This window comes from Calonectris borealis, chromosome 1, assembly GCF_964195595.1.
Source record: "Calonectris borealis chromosome 1, bCalBor7.hap1.2, whole genome shotgun sequence".
NCBI classification, from domain to species: Eukaryota; Metazoa; Chordata; class Aves; order Procellariiformes; family Procellariidae; genus Calonectris; species Calonectris borealis.
The window spans coordinates 16,221,339-16,246,659 of record NC_134312.1 but is presented as its reverse complement, the minus strand read 5'-3'; the positions used below and the strand labels follow the sequence as shown (position 1 = coordinate 16,246,659).

Below are 25,321 nucleotides of genomic sequence, written 5' to 3'. Positions count from 1 at the left end.
TACTATTTAGACTTCTAATTTTACAAAAGAAACATGTTCTTTCCAAGAATACAGTTCTACAAAGCAGATATTACAAAATATTTTCAATCTGAGTAACAAAACATTATTTTTATGTGAACAAATCTGGGACTCCAAAGAGCTGAGCATGTGATAACACAACCCAGTCAAACATGTGTGACCATCCACAACAGACAAGTAGAAGAATGACGATGGTCATATTCTACTGTGACAGGGAAATCTGGTGATACAAATAACAGACATGATAGAAGAAATGACTGGAGGTAAAGTAGAAAGTCTGGGGGTTTTAAGCAATCTCTAATTTTAATTAAGGGAACATTCTCTGTGGCCTGATATGCAGAGTTTTGTGTTTTGTTTTAAGCTGTTATCTCCGTGGTCTCTCAACAAGCGGATCCCCATCTTCCAAGCAGCCAGCAGGATGCTGCTAGGCTGAGGTGACTGATGTAATTACAGAGGGCAGTGTGCAAGTACCACATGTTGAATCAATGTTGCATGTTTAAAAATACAGGGATCGTTTCAGCTTCTGAGGGAGCAGTACGTACCACTATGTACTCCTGCACACTGCAGTCATGCTCTACAGCAAAAGTCACTGTAAAGCATTTGGACTTCCTTCTCAAGGAGAAGTATTGATACTATCAGTGCATTCACAACCACCCATTATTGTTATTTTTTCTAAGATAAATTTTTAGGGATGAAGAGTCCAGTGCATAATGTCTTTCATTTTATGTTTCTAATTATCTACCTAATTATTTACTTGTACTATAGGAAGAAATGCTTGAAATTTAATAAGTAGATCTAACAATAGTAAATAAGTAATGTTTGCTTTTTTTCTGGGTCTTAAAGTAAGAAAAACACGTGAGTTTTTAGTTCTGTTATTAAAAACAGCACTTACTGTTATACCTGTAAGGCTTCCAACCATAGTCTTTAGATCAGACTGGAGATAACATTTTACCATAATTTTAAATATTTCAGAAGGGGAGGCAGGGAGAAGAAAAGAAAAGGAAAAGAAGATCCATTCAACTACATCACCAAAACCTGTGTGTATGTGGGTATTAAAATCTGTAGCTTTTCCTGAAAGTTTTGATATGAATAAACGAATCTCCAGTGTCATAGAATCTCTGAGAACACATTCTGTACTGCTTCAGCATGGATGAAGTATTTTTTAAAAACATATGCATTCTTATTTAATATGCTGTGTTAATATGCTGTGTTTAAATTCTAAGCTAAACAAATCCTATTTCCAGAGCAATCAAAACTACTCCTATGAAGAAGGATGTATTTCCAGGAAAAGTTAAATATCACCAAGTTAGAAGTGTATTTTGTTCTTTGTGTATATACCTATTAACTCTGATGAGAGAGTATATTGGGACAGATTTACATGAATAAACCCAGAAACTCACGAACTTAAACAATCCCTTTAATATAACAAGCACATCCAACTTTCAAATATAAACTGGAACCAGCTAACAAAAAAGAAACACAGAACAACTTTCTGAATGCCGAAAAGGGCTTATGCAAAACAGTGCACATTTATTCGAGGTATCGTATCCATGAAAACAAAACAAAACAAACTATCTACATTTAAAAAGAATTTTTACTTAGCAAGGCAAAAGAAGTTAGGTGGCACTTACAGAGTAAACAGATGTAAACAGTGTAAAAATACAGAATGTTAATACCAACCAACCCAAAACTTTGGTTATGAAAACTGAAATAACCCAATATATTAAAGAAAAATAAACCAGAGGCATGCAAAATTTATTTGTTAAAATACATTCATCCATGTGGCTAAGTGAAAGTCACAAGTGAGATGGATTTAGAAATGCAGTTTTCCTCCTTTCTTTATTTTCCTTAGATTGATTGTCATTCAATTTTCCACTGAAGTGGAATGGCTGATGAAAAGCTTTCAGCCTTCTTCAACACACTGGTAACTGATTTTTGGAAGACTCCAAACAGGTTTTGCAAAGGAGGTTTAGGTAATTGTGCTTTTATGATATAGCGTGATAGACAACCTTGCTCAAATGCTACAAGCAAATGGTGCATGATCTGTTACCATTCTGGAAGGCAAAAGCTTGGAGAACAGTCAAGTTGCTCCAGATGGAATTGAAAGATTTTCAAGTTTCTCCTCACAAGAAGAGTGACAAACTCCATGGTAAATCGGGTAAGCCACTTAACATTTTATTTGCAACAGAGAATATTTTGGCAACCAAGATATATTAGAGGAATCTGAATAGTGACCTGCAGTGCACGTGCTTTTCAGAAAAATCAAGTTTTTTTCAGATATGCATCAGGAGCCTAAACAGCACAAGGCTTTTCACATTGAAGCCACTGTACTGATGCTGTCCATCTTAGATGCACCTACAGGTCTTTCTTGTCTTCTGCTTCATTTAAACTGTCCTGAAAAGAGACAGATTAAAAATAATTTTTTATGTTTGGCAAGATCAGAAACCATTGACTCCAGATGCCACATTTTGCCCCCTTGAAGTCATACCTGATTTGTTCACTATACACCCTTCAAAGCTCTAGCCCCATCAATACCATTCCACATAACACATGCGCTTCTGATCCTAGTACAGTAACAGCCATGCAGCCTACCTTCTGCTCCCTGCTCAGGCTACAGCTGAACTGTGCAGCAAACCCAGCAGAAAATGTTTTCTGCTATCAACTGATTTATCCTTAGGAGCTGCATCTACTTTGTGCTCAGTACCTTCTGTTCTTCCCATTCAGAGGTAAACAGAGAAAACTGTAAGGATGTGTGTTCTAGACCACAAGACTGTTAGAATTGCAGTAGGACGGCTTATTACACAGGGAAGGACAACAAAGATAGGACATGCATGGTGGTCTTAATTCAAATACAGAGATCAGTTGAGCAATCTCTATAGGAGTATAGGGTGAGGCTGGGAATCAGTTAGCAGCTTCACAGAGTACAGGAAAAAGATTATAACCAGCTCAAATTTGCCTTTCTAAAAATTTTACTTTATTAATACAGGACCAACAAACAGCTCTTCTTGAAAAGCAGGTCACCGTAATTTTAACATTAATCATTTATTTTCTTGTAAACAGGCTAGCTTTCATTTTTATTGAATTTTGATTGAATTCTGAGGCAGATGTTAGGTATGGAACATACAAATGCCTGTCAGACAACTAAAGAACAGGTAGGGCACCCAGTTCTACCAGAAATAATTATTGTAGTGGGTATTATAGCCATGCGGATATGCAAACCCAATCAAACTGCTAATTCAGCTTTTGTTTGCTATGTTTCTCTTTTTTTTATTTTGTACTTCAGTTTGAATTTTTATAGTAGCCTGTTTTTATCCTAGACTGTTTGTTGGGTTTTGGTTTTTTTTGTTGTTGTTGGTTTTTTTTATTTTTTGTTGTTGTTGTTCTTGCATATCAACAGTATTGCAACATTTATAATCCAGTATTACAAACACATGTTTAAAGAGCAAACAAAATAAAATTACTTTTATAAATGATGTATATACCACACATACACACTACTCTTATAATTTTCTTACAAGTTTTCAGTTTGATCATCACATGCAAAACTATCTGAATCTTATTTCCCAAGTGACAGCAAAATAGAGTCTAATGATGACCTGAGCTTTGTCACCTGAAGTGCAAAAAAAGAAAATGCTAATAGCTTTGCCATCCAGTCCTTGAAAAACAAAATTCTACTATTTTTCATGAAGTTTAAGGAGTGCTGTCCATTGTAACTTTATGCTATACTAAAGATTTTGGTAATTTATCTTGCATAATAAATAGCCAACAAGCAGAATTTTGCTGGTACAATTTCAGAACATCGTGCTCATATAGCGATCCAGAACCACCTACCTGAAGGTGTTCATATTCTTTCATCAGATGATCATATTCTCTTTTAAGGCCTTCAGACTGCTTTTTAACTGCAGTCACTTCACTATTTGCCTTGAGGAGAGCTGTAAAATATCAGAATTAGTGTTTTAATTATTACCTGTATTTCTGCAGTTCTACAGAGCCCTAGTTATATATTAGGGCTCCACTGCACTAGACGGTCCTTCCTCTAAAAAAGCTTAAATTTAAAACAGAGCATTGCAGATGGACACAGGAAGAGATGTGCAGGACAGAGAGGAGAAAGAGAATGACAGGAAGAGCAGCACAAGGAGCAGGAAGGGGCTGTAAAAAAGGTAATGGCAAGACCAGTAAACTGCTGACAAAGCTGACAAGTTAGTGATGACTGCAGCGTTCCATCACATTGCAGAAGACAGTTCTAGAAAAAGAAAACTCTGCAACCTTGAAATCAAAACTGTCAGCCCTCTTAAGACAAAGAGGGAACTCAAACACTGGGCAAGATTTTAGTAAAGCAACTGAGGCAGTCTATAGAATAGGGGGGAGGGGAGAAAGAGAGAGATAATACATTATTATAGGAGCATAGACCCCCTCCTTTTTCACCCTGTTACATATTTTACCATGCATGAGTTAATTCATTAAAAGCATCACCTTATAGATGAGAAGGCAGAGATGGTGGTGGTAGGATAGACAACTGTGAACAGGTTTTTAACATGAGAAAAAGTAATTATTACTCTACTCACAATCTCAACAGCAATAAACTGAGAGCATGTCTAAGCTGCAGTACAAAACAGCCCAGGACTCCATAGGGGCTAATTTACAATGCAGGGTAAATCACCATGAAGTTTCATAAAGCCATTACTCCTAAGCTGTTATGTAAGCATTCAAGTAAGGTCATTTAGACATTTTTATATTCTTGTGCTATAGGCATCTCAGGTATCTTTATATTTCTCTGCTGTAGCAGCACAGGCATACCCTAAAACTTGATTTATTCATGCTAAAACAGAGAAACATTGTTAATGACCTATAAGGCTGCCTCACATCGCCATATTTAAAAAACAAATCTCGACAGTACAAATAAAAAAAAAACATTTGCAATTTTCCTTGTTCCAAAAACATGGATCTACCCTTTGACTGTGAGCTCCCTGAGACAGACTGTTCCTTCCCAGTGACCTCCACGACACTCAAGAATTACAGCACCTCTGTAAGAGCCTGTTCGCAAAAGATGAGGAGCTAGATGTGTTTTTTGCTAAGCACCTAGCTACAAGCACTCCTGTATGAACCATGGTTCACTTTGGGAGCTAGTTCCCGAAACATTAGAGATTTGACCACTCTCCTACATGCAAAGAGGAAGACTCCCTCCCCCAACATTTCTGCTATTTTTAATTAATTAATTAGTTACATTCAAATTAATTAAAATTAGATTCAAAATAATTCTCATTTTAAAAGTCTGCAAGTGGTTTTCCAGTAATAGGACTTTTACCTAGCCTGAAATTCTGGTCTACTGAAGTTAATTACACTTATGTTATTGATTCCAACATGGTCAAAAATTCATCCCACCTCTTTACATCGTTTCTTTCATTTTCATACTCTTACACAGATATCCTTCATCCTTTAATGCATTCTTGACAGCATCAATACAAAAACCATTTTCTAAAGGTTTTGGTCTTTGGATAACCATGATTTCTACACATCTGACAAGTCAAGCCCCATTGCATTTACTCTCTCTTTGATCTTGCTACTGTTTAAAATATTCAACAGTAAAATTTGGAAATCACTCTAAAATCAACTTGTGACAATTTGGTAAGCTTCTGATTTTTAAGCTGTAGACAAAAAACATGCATATGCCATTTCGCCTCTTCAAGAATCTGCTAATTAGAAAGCTAAATTTTGCCTTTGTTTAAACATTCTTGTATATAGTTATAGTAAAAATTAACAATATCTCATTTCTGAAGAAGCTGTAACTCAATGTTATTGACTTAATACTGTTTAGCTGTTTACAAACAGCAGCACAGTACTTTAGTTGCAACTAAAAACTCCTGTATCTTTAAAACATGAACAAAATATCTAAAAGTATCTGCAAACCAAGAAAGCAAACAAGCTGCTGCATTGTTTCGATGTTTTGACCAAAACAGATGTATGACAGGAATACCTCACCTAACCCTAGAAGAAGAAAAAGCAAAGAACAGATTGTCCTTTCCACCTGTGTTGGCTATGGACACACAAAAATAAAAAAAAACACCCAAAAAAGCCCAAACCCAGACTCATTCCTGTTGGGGCCACACAATAAAAAGGAGCGTCACATCTTTGACAACATGAACTCCCCAGTACACCAGCTTCTCTGGATGTCTTCTTGTCAAGCAACAGAGACCGTCCATACATCACTGCTCAACTATTTTGTCATTGCATGAACACTGCAGTGCAGCCAAGTCGATTGTACAGCTATATTTTGTCATATGGATCGCATCATATGAACACTGATCCAGCAGAAAACAGAAGATCCTTTGTGTGCACATTACAGTCAGTTATTATTATCTGGCTTCCACCTGGCCCGTTACTTTGCCTCACAGGAGACAGAACAGCTGGACTGGCAGCAAGCAAAACCCAACAGCTGATTGTTCGTACCAAGTAAATGCATGAGCAGGCAGGAGGTGAGAATGCTGCTTCTATGTTAATGCAACTAGTGAGAAGAATAGTCAGTAAGTCCCAAAACTGGAATCCAGCCTCAGTACTGTGAGAGGTGGGCCATTCTTTTTCATTCCTTCCCCTTCCCCTCAAAGAAAAATCAACAAAATATTCTTAGGGCAGTATATCAACGGAAGACGTTTATGGAAAACTTTATTCCTTTACACTTAATGTGTGACTGGAGGTTCATAAACGAATGTAACATCTACAGTTTGGGAGAAGTAGAGAACTTGTCCTTCCCTTACCACATTCTCTGTATCCTATTCCAGGATACATAGTTTACTTCAGATTCCTCTGAAGTTGAAGCAGGATGAGGAATAAAATTGTTCTGAAGAGGCTACTACAGCCCAGTAGCTGTAGCATTTATATTATCTTCTCATTTCAACAAGGATGGAGAACTGAACAGTAAAACAAAACCAAACAGCAACAAAAGCAACCAATGATTCTTTGGGCATTTCCCTACACAACTAGTAGTCCTGGTCTGACTAAATCACTTGAGTTATAGTGCTTGCTACTAAGGAAACGATCTGGAACTTAGATTAGCATTGCTCACATTACGAGTCTAAAACCCAAAAGATTTGGACTAGTTTAAGACTAAGAAAGATTCCTCTCTTAAAAGAGTCTTCAAGTTGAGAAAGAGCTATTCACTTTTAAGAATTAGGCACTGATGGGACAAGAGATTTGCCAACAAATACGCTGTAAAGCTGGGAACACAACTCCAGTCAAGTAATTCCATACTAATTCTGAATTCTCTCCTTAAGATGTAACGGTCAGATAAAGTTTAAAAAGAGAAAGCAGGGCCAAAAAATGACACACAGATTTGCTCCAAGTACCTTTCGCAACCTTAAATGAAATTTTGTTACAAAAGGGATGTTACAGCATCTTCAGATGGCATAAACGGCCTTGTATAACAAAACCATGCTTGCTGTATGTAGCGCCATCCCTTTGAATCAACAAATATGAGTATCAACTCTTGTTGACATGTGACATTGTGCAATGGCTCCCACCAAGGTTATGATCTCACAGTTAAAAAGTAAGGTTAAGAAAGATGGACTTTGTTTCTAAATCTCCCTCTGACATCAGCTAAATAACATGAGACTGCGGCCAATTCTTTGAACTTGTATCTCCTATCCTCAGCTTACAAAAGAAAGCTGATAGTTTGGTTTTGGTTTTTTGTTTGTTTATTTGTTTGTTTTTAAAAACTGGAGTGTTTCAGTCGAGCTCAACATAGATATAGTTTTCATACATGGCACTAGCCTGCTGGCAACACAAATGCCAAGCTGAACTCTCACTGGCAGCAACAGTTCCAATGTCTGTATTGTTTATATCTTTCTAACACCTAATATTCTCAGTATTTAAGTGAGAGTTGTACATCTGTACGTGCATACTTTCTAGAATAGTCAACAATTAAAAGCTATTTCTAAACCAGCCCTCCACATGAATTGTTGCTCTCTTACTCCTGTCTCCTACAGCACTATGGAACCATGAAACAAAAAGCATTCCTGTGACACGTTCTGTACACAAACCTCATTAAAGGATGCACGGAAATTTCATCAGAATTTCCTCCTGCCCCACTGTATGCCTATAACAACAATATATAAAAATAGAGAGTATTTTCAGAAAAAGTTGAACAGGCTCAGCTGAAAGATGCAGTAAGATTGCAGCTCAGTAACTGCACACAGGTGCTAGGGATCGCAATGCCCACCATGCTCCATCAGATGCAGATAGAAGCTTTAGGTGCATGTCGTTTGCCATGAAATACTGCTAGAAGAGTGAGGGGTCTGGACAGGGGTCTGCCACCAGTGTGTTCTCCTGCAAGACTGGATGAATTCTAGTTGTTAGGTGTAAATTTCGGTTGTGTAAATGAAGCTGTAGCCTGTACCATACACTAGGACAGTGTCACCAAAAAAATGACCCGAGATAGAAGGCGGAATAGTATAGCACTGCAGAACTCTCCCTCCTGCCCAGAGGGTTCCATAATAACAAATGGACATTTCACACATCAGCATTTCCACAGTGGGGGATCTGTGAGCGAGAAAAAGTTAATGCACCAGAAGTCCCGTTCCTGCCCCCAACCCAAGGACTGCTGTAAGGACAGCTGCTTTATGAAACTTCTCTCATACTCTGATGTCATCTCCAGTTGCAGATAGTTTGTTTTCTTGTAGCTTTTTGGATAATTTTTAAAACTACCAAAATGAAACAATATCACAGCATCTCTTCTTTCCCCAGGAAATTCCTATAGGTCTGAGACCAGCAGCCATACTGAGAGACTTTAATTATCTGAATCAACATTTTGTAAGAAATTATGTCTAATGTGTAGCAGGAGAAACATTCTCACATCTGCACTGGGTGCTCCTAGGTGTACATATATTTATTTCTAGGTATCAGTGAGACATTTTTCATAATATACAAGTGTATCAAATAAAATACCATCTCAGAAGGTTTCTAAACAGTCATGTTATTACATGTCCAGGTATGCCAAAAATGGATTTAGGCTCTGAAAGTGCTAGCCCCACTGCTGGGTGCCTATAAAGCCCCCAGTATGTGGGTCTGCAATAAAGTAATGAAGAACTAGCCCCCTTCCTTCACTTCCACAATAAAGCAAAAAAGGGCATCAAGGGGGATAGGAAAGTCAAGCCTGAAAAGAAAACAAATTTGGCTGAAATCTTTGTCACTCATTTCCAGTCTTTCCTCAGATTTTAGTAATTTCACTACTAAATTCTTCCTCCCCACCTGCCCAGAATACAGTAGGTGGCAAACTGTCATCTTAACTTAGGATTTCACTTACGGTTAAGTGGACAAAAAACCATAAGGCAGACTGCATTTCCTGTAAAAGGTAGAAAGCTGAAGAACTAGAGATGTCTCCTGAAAGTCTGCAATAATCACTGTCTACACTATAATTTCAGTCAGAATTTCAGAAAGAGGAGAGACAGTATTTTCTCTGCCAGATGTTGTAAATACTGGATCAAAACCTTACAGAAAATTTGAATCTCCCCTGAAGTCACAGCACTAATCTGATACGAAACTGCGTTACTTAAATGTGAAGCAGACTTACATTTAGGAAGCAGACTTACATTTAGGACTCCTCCTGGTTGCCACTCTATTGAGGTAACCTACCTTTCAACACGTGGCCTACTATAAAGCAATATATCACCCTATCACCATGCATAAGTAGCTTAACAAATGTATCAGACCAGAGCAAAGGATATTTGAAACCACTCTGTGAAGATTATACTTGTTTTTCATCCAAGCAGCAAAAAACCTCAAAACCCCAACCAAACAAGAACAAAATCCAAATTTATGACTCCTACTGATACTATAGCTGAAAAACAAACAAACAAAAAGAAAAGCCAAAAAAACCCAAACCAGTAAAGTTTTCCTTTTTATACTAGTTTTGCCTTGTTTGATTACTAGGTGACACTCCCAACACTCGTCATTCCCTTCCCCCCCACAAAATACCCCCAATATTTCATGGACACATGAAAGAAAGGCTACTTTACCTGTGAGCTCAGTGGCATGAAACAAATTGTTAAAAAGGGGTAAAACAAGCTTTTCAATCTCAACTTTGGTACTGTGTAATACATTGCTCACACTTAGTGACCATGAAACTCAACATTCAGCTGCTCAGTTGCAGAAGTTTCAAAAGAAAACAGTAAGTTCAATTCACATTAAATCTCTAACACTCCATAGAAAGCTGTGTCTACAGATGTGGCTATTATCAAGTACTTTAAGCTTTCTGGCTATCAGTTTGCTCAAAATAATGTATAGGAAAACTTACAAAAAAATAAGATCAACAGACCTTAACACCATCTAGCTGACAATGCTCATTAACGTAACCATGGGGTTTCCTGTTTTGGCAATGAAGGGGATGGCATCAGGGGAAAGGTTGTAAATATTTTCCTATTCATTCCTTAAAAAGACCCTCTCCCCGACTTTCCCCCTAACAAAAGGCTCAAGCATGCCTTAATTTATACATCTTTTGGATGGACAACAGCCCACAGGGAGAATGCAGCTGAAACAGCATGAGGTAAATCTATTTATTCCTTCGCTTTCTCTAGCATTCCTCACTGAAAAGCTTACATTATATTAGTGTTACATACCACCAGTTAGTTTAAATAAAACATATGCATTTAAGTTTTTCATTGATCCTGTCACTTCAAAGGCAGTTTTCCCCCCTTTCTTTAAGAAAACAGCAGGAGAGGGAAAAATCACAATCAAACCTGCCTGAGAATGTGAACTAGTGAGACCCTCTATTTAAGGATTCTTGTTGCTTCAAGCCCAGCTGAAAACAGCTGTTCTACAGTTCTTGTTTGTCTTCCCAGTGGACAATGAAAAATGATTAATGAAATATTTGTTGTTATTTTTACAGCTTTGTAGCAGTGCCATGCAATGAAAGCAGGGCTATGTTTTGATGACAACATGCTATCTGGTACCACGAAAAATCTGTATTTTGTTACAGTCTGAATATCTGATTAATGCTTACAAGGTCACAGGCAGTGTTATCTTAAAAACACTAATTTCAGATGAGTAAGTGTTCATAAGCATCACACACCTTGACAGATCCCAATAAGGGAGAACCAAACAGGTAAAATCTGCTTCTATCTCAATTTGGGTTGCCAAGAAAGCAGTTTTGACAACCTAAACCTTAAACACGGAAGCTGCTAACAAAAGTATTATGTTACAAATTGCAAGGCATGTTTTCCTTGCAGACAAAAAAAAGACATTAAAAAAAAAAAGCTAACACCTCTGCTGCAGGAGATATATAAATTTAGAATACTAGTCAAGAACTTCTCCGCTATCTGACCGAAACCCTACTTTATAGAAAAAACCTCAACCACACACTTCCCAATTTTATACAGAGAGAGTGGCTGATATGTACAACATGAAAGATCAGTCTGACGCCTATAAGCAACCTATAATTGATTCCATATCCTGGTCACGTGATTGATGAAGACAAGTCAACACCACTTAAATAGATCAATTTAACTAAGGTGTTCAAATCATACCGTGCACATTTTCATAATGAAAACATTTACTAAAATATGGGGATGGCAATGGCATGTTTTTCCAGTTCTTAGTCAAATGTAAAGAAACCCCAAGCCAAGTATTCCGTAAACTGATGTAGTTAATGCTACACCTAAAATAAATTTTTGACATCTAGTGTTGAAATCATCTTCTTCTTAATTGCAAAGAAGTCCTAACCACTACTTACCATTTGATGTCTTCTGTAGCTCTGCTTTCAAGTGTTCAACTTCCTTCTTCAATTTTTCATCAGTTGCTTCTGCTGACTCTTTCTTTTTACTGCTTCCTTTTTCACTCAAGGCCTATTAAAAACCACAGTTGCTACAATTAATTTTGTTTTTATTAGCCTGACATTAATGCCAAACAACTAGAGAATGTCAGTGTTGATCTTGCAAAGCGACAGGTTTTATCAAGTGCCAACATGACACAGGCAGATACTCAATCATTTTAGAAAAAAACCCAAAACTAAAAAAAAAAAGAAAAAATGCTCAATGTTTTAAGTTGATTGTTGACATACTTGTAATAGTATGGCATTATCTCCCGTGTAAGAGTACGTTGTATCTCTGCATCAAGCCCACAGCTTCTGTTTAGGTTATAAATGGCTTTTCCAGAAGACATACATTGGGACTGCAAGTGACAGAACACTGCCATGTTTATGTGCAACTTTTTCTAATAATTTATTCTGATTTAAATCATGTAATACATCACAAATCTCTCCTTGTAGGTTTGCAGCTACTTCTTCAGTCTTCAGAATACTTCAATATCCAGATTAGATTTCCACTGAAATTCAAGAAAAAACTAGGAAAAGATTCAGGAAGAGCCCTGTAAGTACTAGACACAAGAGCAGTATACTCCCTGTACTCTGAAAATGTTGGCACTACTATACCTATGCAACACTCTTATCATTAAGGCAATTGCTATTGATGACTTAAGTATCATATGTTAAGGATTAGACCCCATAATTAGACCCCTTGCTCATATAGCCTCTATTATCCAACCAAGCATCATCTCTGTTATGAAAATAGCAACAGAAGTGGTAAATACTTAATAGGAAAAAGAAAAGTAGAAAAACTGAGATGAACATCTGTCAGGTGAACTTGTGATATCACAGCTTACTGGGCACAGGTGGGAGCAGAGGGGAAAGATTACTTTAGGAAGAAGGAAAAGAACAGTTTATAAAGACTGGTAAACAATCCAAACAAAAGAGCTGAAGAAAATTTTCCACAAGCAATTTAACCAAAGAGCAGAGATTGCATTTGACTGCTAGTAACAAAACCATAGCCAATTTGTCATGAAATTGGCCACAGATTGCCTCCTTTACTTTGTGCTCCCCTCTTTCTATTAATACGCAAATAGTTATTTCTATAAACTTTCATCTTAAGTCCCGCACTCCGTGGAACCTTTGAACAGGAGCCAGTGCACACCTAGCATACTAGAGTAAACCTACAGTATTTATACTTACAGCCAGTGCCCTATATCCAATTGCTCTTGCCTCTCTCTGATGGTGGAATGAAGCACGCTTGTAAATGAAAACAAATGCAGGGGCCAAGCCACAGAGGAACCTAAGTCATAGTATCTCTATAAAGTTAAAATAAACCAATTCTGAACACTTTGCATCTCCAGCACAATGGAGACCCAGCCACAGCATGCTGGCTGTACCTGTGGCTACCACTGTTTTTGCAAACCATGCAATCAAACACAGAAATAGAAACAGCCAGGAATACAGTTTCCAGTTTCTGGCTATCACTTACAAGCAGCTAAGAGAATGTGTTGCTAAGAGAATGTGAAAGCAGAACAAAGAGAGGACTTTTGGCGAAATCCCAACAGGACAGAGAGGAAAAAAAATGTACCAGTACGCAGTAAAGAGACAAATTCCATGGCTGAGGGAGGGAGTCTGGATCATTTTGACAAAATACCAAATCCCCAAATTTTGGAATCATTTCATACATGGAAAATAACTTGCACATACTTTAGGGATCCTTGTTTTACAACACCTCTCAAACAACTGGATTTTTTTGCATCCTTTCTGATATTTTTTGTCCAGAGACTGTTCTCTTTGTCTGAAGATTTATTACAAAAAAATTACAGTGCTGGTAACCATAGACACTGCTCCAGACAGACTGGAAGGAAACCTGTACACACCTGCAGTGAATTTTGTTTTGACAATGTGCCAGACTGAAGAATGCTGTAAGAGTCTTCATATCCTGGATATCTGCATTCTAGCTTATGGTTCAACCTCTTCCAATAGAAGTCAAACTAACCAATTACGAGAAAACATTTCATACATTTATCTTTATTACCTTTGCTGACTTCCCTTCCTGCATACAACTGTATATTGAACCACAACAGACAAATGATAGCTTAATTTTCTCCATTCTTCTCATAAAAATAACATATCTTTGGTCCATTAGTAGTTCTTTTAAGGAAGAATTTTTTGGTAATATCCTCATTAACACTACAGCAATGCCTTACTGAGGAAGGAAGGTATTAGGAAATTGGCTGACCCACCATAAAAATAGATGCAAGAATACAAAATATAGTAAATACAAAAGACCAATTTTACAAGTTAGAAAAGACATTTCAGGACTAGAGCAAATCCTATTTAGAAGAAACAGCCATCACGAGAACAGCTATATTGTAGGCTTTTCCGTATTGGACTGCTATAGCCCTGACCTAAACAGCCAACTGTTTATAATAAAAAGAATAAAATTAGTGTCTCACTCTACTTTACTATGATTAAATTCAAAGAGATATTTTAAGAATGTATTACTATTTTGACAAAATTTGTACTGGAAAGAGAGAACTTCATTTATTTGGATTACTTTAGTTTCCTTTGTTAATAAAATGTTACTGAAATTTGTATTCAGTATTCTGAATTACATATTGTAAGAACATTGTTCTTCGTTCTTCCACCAGAAGAAAAAAAAAATGAACGAACATTATTCAGTAGCAAACCATCCCCAGAGTATTTTGTACTAACTACTTGCTGTATAAGAAAATAACTAAAAAAGTTCAAAAATACCTCCTGCAGCCTTTCATTCTCGGCCATGTATTTTTTGGCTGCTTCAGTAGCATCATTTACTTGCGTTTCCAGAGCTGCATGAGATGCCATCCCTTTTGCCAACTGAGTAAGAAGGGTAACAGTACGTCTCAATACACTGGTGAAGAAACACAGTGAACAGCACAGTAATACACTGTACAAATTAAAAAAAAAGACGACAACAACAATAAAAAAACCAAACACCAAAACAACCCCTTTTCTCTCTCTCTGCACTAGATGTGAAAACAAAATCACAAGAGGACTGTTTAAGCACCTGAAGGGAAACATCCAGGTTCATCGATGACAAATTATAGTAAAATAAGAGACTGAAAAGGTTTTCATCCACCAAAAGTCTGATTTTTACCTGATGCAGAACTTCCCTCCTCCCAAAAACCCACAGCCATTAAGGGGTCAGAGACCTGGTTGCTTAAAGGCTGAAATACTCTTACATGACCTAGTGTTTTAAATACTCTAAATACAAACACAAGCAACATGTTATGGTAATGAGTACAATGCAAAAAAAACCCAAACCCAACACAGGTTTATAAAGGGCCTTACAAGAACAAAATTAGCAATGTGAGCATATTAATCTTCAAAGTACTCTGTCAATACCGTATAAGTCAGAACATGCATGAATGTCAGCACTCATATGGCACCTCAAATCTAAGCTTTGCAAATACCTCCCTTGATTTGATCTAGTGATTGCCTCTTTGCATCACTACTTTCATTATTCATCTTGGAGTCTTTCAAAGCAGTATGTTGCTGAATCAAGGAAAGGCCAAAGCAACACTGAATTAAATTAATTCCTGTAATATAACTATGCAGCTGTTCTTTAAAAGAAATTAGAAAATCCAAGTAATTGGCTTTTTCATAACTGAAAGCATATTAATAGACCTTTTGGCTTTCAAGGTAAGCCCTCCTCCCTGCTTTCTCACTGAAAGCTTATTTTCTTACTTTTTGGGTTTTAATAAAAACGTTAAGGTCTCATGTCACTACTTTTCCAAGGGTTAGCATCTTTTACGATTGCTTATTCATTTATAGATGGAGCAGTCAGGAGTCAGTAAAACATCATTACTAAAACAGAATCGCAGGATCGCATAGGTTGAAAGGTGCTTCCAGAGATCATCCTGTCCAAGCTCCCGCCCAAAGCAGGGACAGGTAGAGCAGATTGCTCAGAGGCTTGTCCAGTTGAGTTCCCACTGTCTCCAATGATGGAGATTCTATTGTCTTTCAGGGTCTTTGTTGCAGTGTTTGACCACTCTTGATAGTAGGAAAAATACTTTTTATCACAAGTCAGATTTCCCAGGTTCCTGGCCTGTTGCCTCTTGTCATTCCTGTGTGGATCTACTGAGAAGAGCTGGCTCCACCTCTCTACATCCTACCACTAGAAAGCAATAGGATCTCCCCTTCAATGTCTCCTTTTCTGTCTGAAGTCAAGCTCCCTCATCCTCTCCTCATAGGTCATGTGTTTCAGCCCTCAACCTTCTTGGTATCCCACTGCAGCACTCCAGTATTTTGGGGAGTCAAAACTGGACATGGTCCTGCAGCTGCAGCACCACATGTGCCAGATAGAGGGGAATAACCATTTCTCTTGATCTGCCGGCTACACCCTTGCTATTACAGCTCAATACATGATTGGCTGTCTATCAGGGTCCCCAGGTCCTTTTCTGCAAAACTGCTTTCTACCCAGCCAGCCAGTCAGTCCCCAGCCTGGATACTGTACGTGGTTATTCTATAAGATGACGGACTTTGCATTTGGCTTTGTTGAACTTAATGATATTTCTGGCAGCACATTTCTCCAACCTGTCTAGCTCTCTCCGAATAGCAGCCCTGCCCTCCAAAGATATCAACCACTCTGATTTGGTACTGTCTCCAGACTTGCTGAGAGTGCATTCAATCCCATCATCCAGGTTGTTAATAAGGACATTAAACAGTATGGAGCCCAGTACCAATCCCTGAGGGGCACCAGCTAGAATTTGCATTACTATCATCCTTTGAGCCCAAAGGTCCCAGGGAATTTTCATAGAATCAAAGAATAGTTTGGGTTGGAAGGGACCTTTAAAGGTCATCTAGTCCAACCACCCTGCTGTGGGCAGGGACATCTTCCACTAGATCAGATTGCTCAGAGCCCCGTCCAACCCACTTCTTTTCCACCCTCTTCCTTCTCCACTTCTGCAGCCCATATCCCTCCAGAGTTAGGCTATCACAATACCACAAGAAACTATGTCAAAGGCCTTGCTACAGGCACACAACATCCACTGCTCTGCCCTTCATCAACACAGCCAGTCATCTCATTGCAGAAGGCAACAGGGATGATCAGGCATGACCTCCCCTCAGTAAATCTGTGCTGGCTGTTCCAAGTCATTGTATCCTTCGTGTCCCTGGAAATGGCTTTGAGTAAGATTTGCATCCATTCACACCTACGTGGGGTCTTAACTTTGTTGGGTGATGGTAGTAGCAGTGTTGGATAAGGCAACCCAAGGAACGCTTTTTCCCCCCTCCTCTGACAGACATTATGCCTGTTTAATGAATAAGCAAAACAGCTCTACTAAGAAAAGTCCTTTGATCTAGCCATCGCTGTAGGAGCATTTATTTCTTCTAAATCTTGGTTAAAGGCCAGTAGCCAAAAGACAAGGCCTTAAGCAAACCTCTTCAAGAACAAAACTTTTATGCACAATAAAATCTATTAGGGCCACCTGACAAGTTTTCTTCCTTGAAAGCCGAGTGGAAGTAGGATCCTGGGGGACCAGCTTCCAACTCTAGTGTAGGACACAATCCAGCTATTCCTCTCTTGGAGCAGAGATCACAAACATATTTGTGCATATTTACTTAACCTTTCTGAAGGAAGACAAAGAACATGATGCATTCCTATCACTATTGTGCAAGGCTACAGCCACCTTTGTTTTCTCCAGTTTTCCTGCTCAAGTTTTGTACAAATTTTTCCTTGATACTTCTTTATGTACAATGCTCCTGAATGATCAGCTAAAATGGCCACACATCACTCCAAGGGGAAGAAGTTTGTCAGAATTCTCTGACTCCAGGCATTTCCTTGTTCTGTGTTCCTCTTGCGTATCTAGGCAATGCCAAGCAGCTCACTGAAGGAATTCAGAAGAGGGCCAGCATTCTTTGCCCGTGTCACCATAAAAATGTACAAATAGGAAATCGTCTGACCAACGTGTCTGTTTCCATTCATTCACATTATCTGCATCCAATTAGTTTATGTGCTCCTTGCCCAACTAAGATGATCTGCAGGTTGTTGTGGCTACTGTGAAGATTCACAGGTAGTCTTGACTGCTACTGCTAGGCAGTACAGAACTGACCTTTCCATTACCCTGTTTTATTAGCTGTATTTAAACACCCTGAAAAGGATACCACACTTAAGATCATAATATCATAACAGGCCAGTTGCCACAAAGCAACTTGCTTGATCTGAAATAATATCTGAAACTCTCCTTGGAAGCCAGAACATTATCCTACAGTTCCTAACTTCAAGCTTTAGATGAAGTGGTTCAAGTCAGACTCAAGCTTTGCTTCTTAATAGAGCAGGATGCAATAATACCTTCTTGCAACATATTAAGATTATTTTAACAGTACTTTAGTTTTTGAGGTTTTTTTATTCCAGTTTTCTGTGTTCAAAACAAACAAGACACAGGGCGTAAGTTTAAGGAAGGAAATGAGTATTCCCTGAAGAAACCCCTCCTGCAAAATACATGTTCTCTCAAAAATTCAAAATGTTTCTTTCCATGTGTTGCTCACATACCCTTCCAATCTTCAAACATTTGTAAGATATTATTTTCCCTGATCTTACTTGCCTTATAGCCAATCTGCTCACACTTAATTCTTTAATCTCTTGAAATTGGCCTTCCGATCTTTTTTTTTTTTTTTGCATTTAGTTGCATTACTTTGTGCGACAGTTCCTGTAAGAAACATGCTATGTAGAAATTAGAAAAATGTTATACTTACAGCCAAAGAAATAAGGAAAAACCTGAGAGATAGAGGTTCCTTTGTGATCGGAAAAGTTTCATCTGAATATGATCAAAGGCATTGGTATTGACATTTGCAGCCTTCTCGTTCACATGAACGGCCGAGTACTTCCTAACTTCTCTAACAGCATCTGCAAACAGAAACAGTTTGTTCTTATTCACATCTGTGGGTATGCACGCATGATAAACCAGACATAGTACTAGAAATATGTATTTGGACTTTCTGCTCAGCAAACAAGCATAGGACAAATAGTGACATCAGTTATGTTATCCATACATTTTAAAGATAGGTCTTGATAAATCACTGAAGTGATATAACATATTTCCAGAGATATGCCAAACCATTGCCCAAAACATGCTTGAACAGTCATTTCCAACACTTGCACCCAGCCACCAGGGATCAGGCCAAAGCAATGCATTCTACAAATGTTACCAGAGACCCTACAGACAGTGTCAAAATGTCACTGCTGATAACTGTGTTAAAAGCCCTCCAACGGACAAACAGTGAGAAAACAGAAAGAGAAAGGAAAAAGAAGGGATGCCTTCTGAAGTATCTGCCTCATATGGAATTTGTTAGATAAGCATGTATTTCAGTAATGACAAAAGCATCTACTTCATGCTTGAATCAGTGAGGGAAAAAAATATTTCTATAACATCCATCAAAACAGGAATAATGCAGTAACAGTGTTGAACATAAACAGAACAGAGGAGGTAGGCTACACCTCAGCTTTCTTTCATTTGCCTTTCATCCACCTTTCAGCTTCCTTTCATCCATCATATACTCCTGATATTTCTGCAGAAGAGCCAATACACTGCCAACACTTTTCAAAGAACAACATAATTAATGAGGACTTACGTCTACATAAAAACAAAAGCTAACCCAGTTAAGAGTTCATACTACAATCTGTAAACTTAAGGTCATCATACATACTTAAGCCCACAGAGCACCTAAAATCTCCTCCTGCACATCAACAAAAATACACATCATCAGTTCTTGCAGAATATTTTGGCCATGTGTTACTAAATTGCTGCTGCATTTCTCTAAGCAGACAAAATCAATTCCACAGAAAAGCATGTGAGAGTAACATCACTTATGACTGTCTCTTATGTTCGTAAGTTATTTAGAAAGAGGAAAAAAAAAAAAAAGAAGAGATTTGAAGTGAAACTTCAAACAATGCAACGAAGACTAAGACCAAACAAAAATCCATATCCCTGTGCTATGGGAAGATTCTAATCCTGCAGTAATCTATCAACTTATGCTATGGGGCAAGCGTCTTACCACTGCTTTACTTTAGCCCAAATCTATCTTTCCACAAAATCAATAATCATCACCAACTTAAAAGCAAACTTTTTCAAAGTTTTCAATTGGTTTTCAAGGGGAGTAAATTAAATCCACCAGTTCTCAATCTTAAGCCATTTACTGAAGGATCTATTTCTAAAGATAATACTAAAGATAATCTAAAATAAAAAAATGTTTATTTGCATTTCCAGTACTTTTTTAAATATTAGGAATATAGTATTCCAGTCTAGTCTGACTGTTATATATGTAGTGCATCTGTATGTTTCTCTCAGCAGACAATAAAACCACATATTTTTTCTTTGTATTTTAAGTAGCTTGGAATTAAATTGCATTTTCATTGTAAGGCACTTAAAACACTTCTATCCGTGGAGAAGAACTACTTCTATCACTGAAACACAGGAGAACTATTTCCATCAATGAAATACATGAGATACTTACCACACAAACCACACAACGCAGTGAGGACAGACATTAAATGAAATCAGTCAGGCATATGGTTGTCATTCAAGCTCTAATTTCACTAAAGCTTTACTCCTACTTGATAGACCTTAAGATCTACTCATAACAAATGTAGCCAACAGCTGTTTTGTATCTGTGCTGAGCAAAAGTACTCAAATAGCCCAGTGCTCTGATATATCCTTCTGGTCTTCCACTTCAACAGCAACCAAGAGAAAGAGTGCCATCTACTGCATATTGAGCAGCTCAGCCTAATTCTGGTATAAAACATTTCAAGTTCATTTACTTGTGTGAGAAAGTGAAAACAAGCAGCAGCCTAGACCACAGTCCATTTTTCCTCCTCATTCACTACTATATTACTATTGCATTTGGATTCCCAACACAGATGCAGTATAGGCCCTCTCCTCTTCCATTCTACCGTAGAACTTTTAAACAAATTAGCTGATTTACATTAGGCTTGAATCTTTTCAATTAACTTACTGCCATGAACCCCATATACCAGTTTTTTTCCCCCCCATTTGTTAAGAAATTATTTAACACTTACCAAGAAACAAGACGATCAGTAAAACTATTATTGTAAGGAACATCTTGTTCCAAAAAACTGCCATTTTGCTCCATAGAGGAATCATAAAAATCTTCTGCCATCTGTAAAATAGCATTGTGTTATTCAAAAATAATTAAACAGTAAAAGAACAGCATAATAATCTCACAGAAGAGAGCCTTGTTATTGACATGAGACTTAGGTAAGGTCTCTAAACAGCTGCTTTAATTGCAGTATAATTTAGCTATATGTAACTTTTCCAACAATCAAACTTGCTTGTCTCTTTTTTGTTTCTTGTCAATACAGGCAAAGACAGCTGGTTCAACTTAAAAACTTCTCGCATGATAGCAGGTACTCTCCAGATATGTTTTATTTTAGCTTTTACTTTGGCTAGCATTACTTTGTGTTCAGTCCTGACTACAATAAACTCAGGGATGGGATAAAGACTGTAAAACCCATTCCATCATTTTTATTTCTACCCACTTATACTCCTTGTTGCCAAATAAAATAAAACCCCTCCACAAATTAAGATCGTTTCTACCATCCTTCTTCAGAAGGCTTATCTTTTACATTGATGAATCTGCGTAATTATAAAGTACAAGGATTGTTATTACATTCTAACTTATAAATGACAACAAAAGGACAAGTCTTGTGTTTCTGTTTTGTCAAGTGTTAAAACCTCTTTCAAGAGCATAAATTTGTTCGCTAAGGAAGTAACTTCAGAGGCCCAATGGTGGTGAAGACCATTATTTTTTTTGTTTAAACAATCAATTGCCTATTCAATATTACTGCACAGAGGGCTCTACAAGAATTCACACTTGCAGCACAAATGAAGAACATCTGATGTGCTCAAATGAACTGAAACCCACAAGAGACAACAACAGAGCAGCTACTTGTCCTTTGCTGCAGGTTAGAATCAGTGCTACTGCACAAATGAAGTAATACCTCGTTATGCCATCAGGGATGTAACACAAGCATGCTAGTCACTGTCTGATTATATCAGGTAAAATTTCCAACTTTTGCTAAGAGTATTGACATTTTCCAGACACTGTTAAAATTTGTCCTTTAACAAAGCAGTTTCCAACCTATTATGAACCTAATTTAAATTAGACTGTAGCATCATCTCCAATGGTTCCTTCTGGTTCTGCATCAGCAAGAATTAAAATATTTTAGCACTGTATGTGCAAAAACCTCATTTAAATCTTTTAGTATAATCTGAATTCTTTACAGCAGACAGCCATAGTCTGTATCAACCAAAAAGCTTACTTTAATTAAACCAAGCTATAACTCAAACAAAGCCAACTGGCTAGCTCTTTAAACATGCAATTCTCCAAGTTTCATATTGATCTCCACTTAAGAAGTAATTCTCTACGGTATGACCTTAGACCAAGTATACTGCCAAGTTATGTACAGGCTAAAAATAAGATCTCTTTACTGCAAAGTCTTCCTATGTCATATTTTCATGCTTATTTTTCCTTAAAAAGTATCAAAATTCACATCTATTAATTCTGCATTTTCTTTTGGTGACAGAAGTCACATAAACATAATCCTTCCGAATTACAGTACCAGCCACCACTGTAGACGTACCACACTTGGCAGTACAGTTCTGTCTTTTTGTGTACTTGCATTTTTATATTGTCAATTTACTTATTCCCCAGGAACTTAAAAGCTTGTTAGCAAACTTGAAAAGGAGTTCATTATCCAAAAAACATGCAGGCACAAAAAAGATAAACAATCTGCTTGAAGACTGACAAGCGAGTAAATCAAAACTTTAAAGAACAGCAGTTTCATGTCTGTCTTTAATCGTGCATGCTTTACTGCTCTGACAGAACCAGCTCCCAGGCCAAGATGCGCAAGACAGAACTGCTGCCCTCCAGTACTGTCACAGCAGCTAAATCTAATCTTTAACCCCACAAGATTCCTGCGACAGTTTTGTTAACAAGATAATTGAACATGTCACATAAAAGATAAAGCTATTTCACTCTTTCAGAAACCACTGTTCAAAGGAATAGCTGAATGCTACAAACCAAGGGCAAAAATCTATCCTTTGTATATAATTAAAAGCACTGTGTTTAATGTTTGAGTAAGTTTCGGTAACAGTGCAGGTTATGAATTTGTTTTTCAGCCACAAAGACTGGATTCAAGCCCTATTTATGTCATAAGTGAAACCTATTTCAGTACTCCCCATGTACTGTGCATGTGTCATCAGCCTGCAGAAATTCTTGCAGCTAGTTTCCTCACATAAGCCATTAATAATCTGATGATTACAACTCCCGTAATACTTATCCCTTCTTACATACAGTTGCACTTTTGATTGGAAAACAACAGAAAATACGAGAACTCAATAATCTATATTGAAATGCTGAAGTCCTCACAAGCCAGCCTGTAAAAATCAGAGGTTAAATTACATTTATAACAGTTTCAACTTCTGGAGTTAAGGAAACATGACTAATCATTGATATTGGTGGTGGATGATCCAACCATTTTGAAGACTCTCCCACAGGTTTATGTAGTTAAATTCAAACTCTCCACACTGCAGGGTTTTGGTTTAGATTTTGTTCCTTCACATATTACAGTAAAAGATGCATTCTTCATTCTAAATATGATGCAGAAAATATTCTGCATCTAAAGATGCAGAAAACAAACATGTAGCAGTTTTTACACAACACAGACAGTAGCAATTTTTTTTTAAAAGCTTTAAGGTTTTATCCTACTTGGTTTTTTTCGGGGGGTTGGTTTTTTTTAGAATTAACTGATATTCTGGAAAGAAATCATAACTCTGTTTCTCTTGCTTCTCGCAGAGAAGCTAGCTTTCTTTATTTCTTATAAAGAAATAAAAATAACACTACAAATTTGAAGACCTACTTACAGGAAACAAGATAAGGTTGTAAGCCAGGCCTTTGCATACAGTAAGAGTAATTAACACATTCTGTTTCTTTCTCTTACTTAGGGCATTAATTTTACAAGAATGAATTATTTTTCTCAATGTTTGTGTTGTGTTCCAGAAGTGTTATTATTTTGTTTATCTATATATACGTTTATAGAGGCCTTTATTTCAGTAGTCCTGGACCTTTTGCATCAAGCTGAAGTCTGCATTTTTTAAAACAAATGATCACAAATTTCTCAGAGCCCTTACACACACTGTATGGGGTTAGCTTTGACTATCAGATGTCTCTTATCTGTTCAGCACCCACAATGCATAGTGCACACCAAAACGTAAAGCTGCTCCTCACAAACTTGACAAACAACTCCTGAAAAGGCCGCACCACCCTCTCATTTCTTACTGAGCTCGTAGCAAGGGAAGCCAGATGCCGTCCTGTATGCTGGCTACTCCAAAAACGCCCGAGAGAAGACTGGGAGACGACATCCCACTTGCTGAAGCAAAGCAATGGGGCTCATCCTGGGAACCCCAACTGCTGCTCGGATGAATCAGCAGTGTGTGTAAAGCAAACATAAAGCTCCTTAAAAGAGGCTTATGATTCTTGAAACTCCTGACGCTCAAGTCCCCAACAGCATTCCTTCAGCTTAGTTCACTGTTAGTTTAAGAACTCGGCTTTTATAAAAACAAAAATGTAAAATAAACCCAAACCGGAGAGAAGGCCGAGCTGGGGGTGTCCAGCACACTGAAGTCCTACCTCAGCGGAGATATAAATGGCAGGCAGAGCACGAGAATTACTCCTATTTCGCCGTACAGAATGGTGGCAACCGCCGTCCACTGGAAAGTCATCGTCCCGGCGGGCCTGCGGAGGAGAGCGCGGCTCAGGCGGGCCCAGGCTGCCTCGCGTTGGGCCACGGAGTCTCAAAAGGAAATGTTGCTGAGCGACTTAACCGCAGCGCCGGGGGAGGCCCCACTGTCCTGAGTTCCCCTCCCGAACCAGCCCCTGGGGCAGAGCCCGTCCGCCGGGGGAGGGAAGTGGCGACTGGGACCCTCACCGCCGCCTGCGCCCGGCTCGGCGGGCAGGGCAGGGCCCGCCGACGGCAGCCCCCCATGAGGAGACCGCAGCCCCGCCTGTGCCACAGGCCGACGGCTCCTTCCGCCCCCCCGTGCCGGCTCCCGCCCCTAAGCGCTGCCCGCCGACCCCGCTCCCCCCTGCACAGCCGGGGAGGCCTGGGCCGCCCCGGGCCCGTCCCGTCCCCCCCTCACGGCCGCTCGGCCTTACGCAACCTCCTCGGCACCGGCGCCCGGCGGAGCCTGATGGCACCGAGCCGCTCTCGAAGGGGCTGGGAGCGAGCGACCTGGTCCTTCCCGCCGGCGCTGAGGGGCGGCGGCGCTGGCGGACGGGGCGTGCAGGATGTGGGCCGGGCCGGCGGCGGGGGCAGGGCGCGGAGCCGTGGCCCAGGGGCGGTGCGGAGGTGGCGCCGTCCAGCTGGGGAAAGGTGCGGGCAGGCCCGAGGGGAGGGGAGGGGAGGGGAGGGGAGGGGAGGGGAGGGGAGGGGAGGGCCCCCTCTGGCCC

The 25,321-nt window shown here is 38.8% G+C and overlaps 1 protein-coding gene across 4 annotated transcripts; it reads right to left on the bottom strand.

Annotated features, from left to right (window-relative positions):
* Positions 1–1,419: 1,419 nt before the first annotated feature.
* BCAP29 (B cell receptor associated protein 29) lies at positions 1,420–25,317 on the bottom strand. Of its 4 annotated transcripts, none has more exons than XM_075145649.1 (8): positions 25,028–25,317; positions 24,503–24,607; positions 20,871–20,971; positions 18,551–18,701; positions 14,570–14,705; positions 11,738–11,849; positions 3,850–3,950; positions 1,420–2,412 (listed from the first exon to the last, which is right to left on the bottom strand). In XM_075145649.1, the coding sequence occupies exons 2-8, from the start codon at positions 24,592–24,594 to the stop codon at positions 2,374–2,376; spliced, it is 732 nt and encodes a 243-aa protein (XP_075001750.1). In that variant the 5' UTR covers positions 24,595–24,607; positions 25,028–25,317; the 3' UTR covers positions 1,420–2,373. The 4 variants fall into 4 exon arrangements, with proteins under 4 accessions (XP_075001750.1, XP_075001742.1, XP_075001758.1 ...); XM_075145641.1 differs by having other exon boundaries at positions 24,503–24,665; positions 25,028–25,246; XM_075145657.1 differs by having other exon boundaries at positions 24,503–24,665; positions 25,033–25,246.
* Positions 25,318–25,321: the final 4 nt, after the last annotated feature.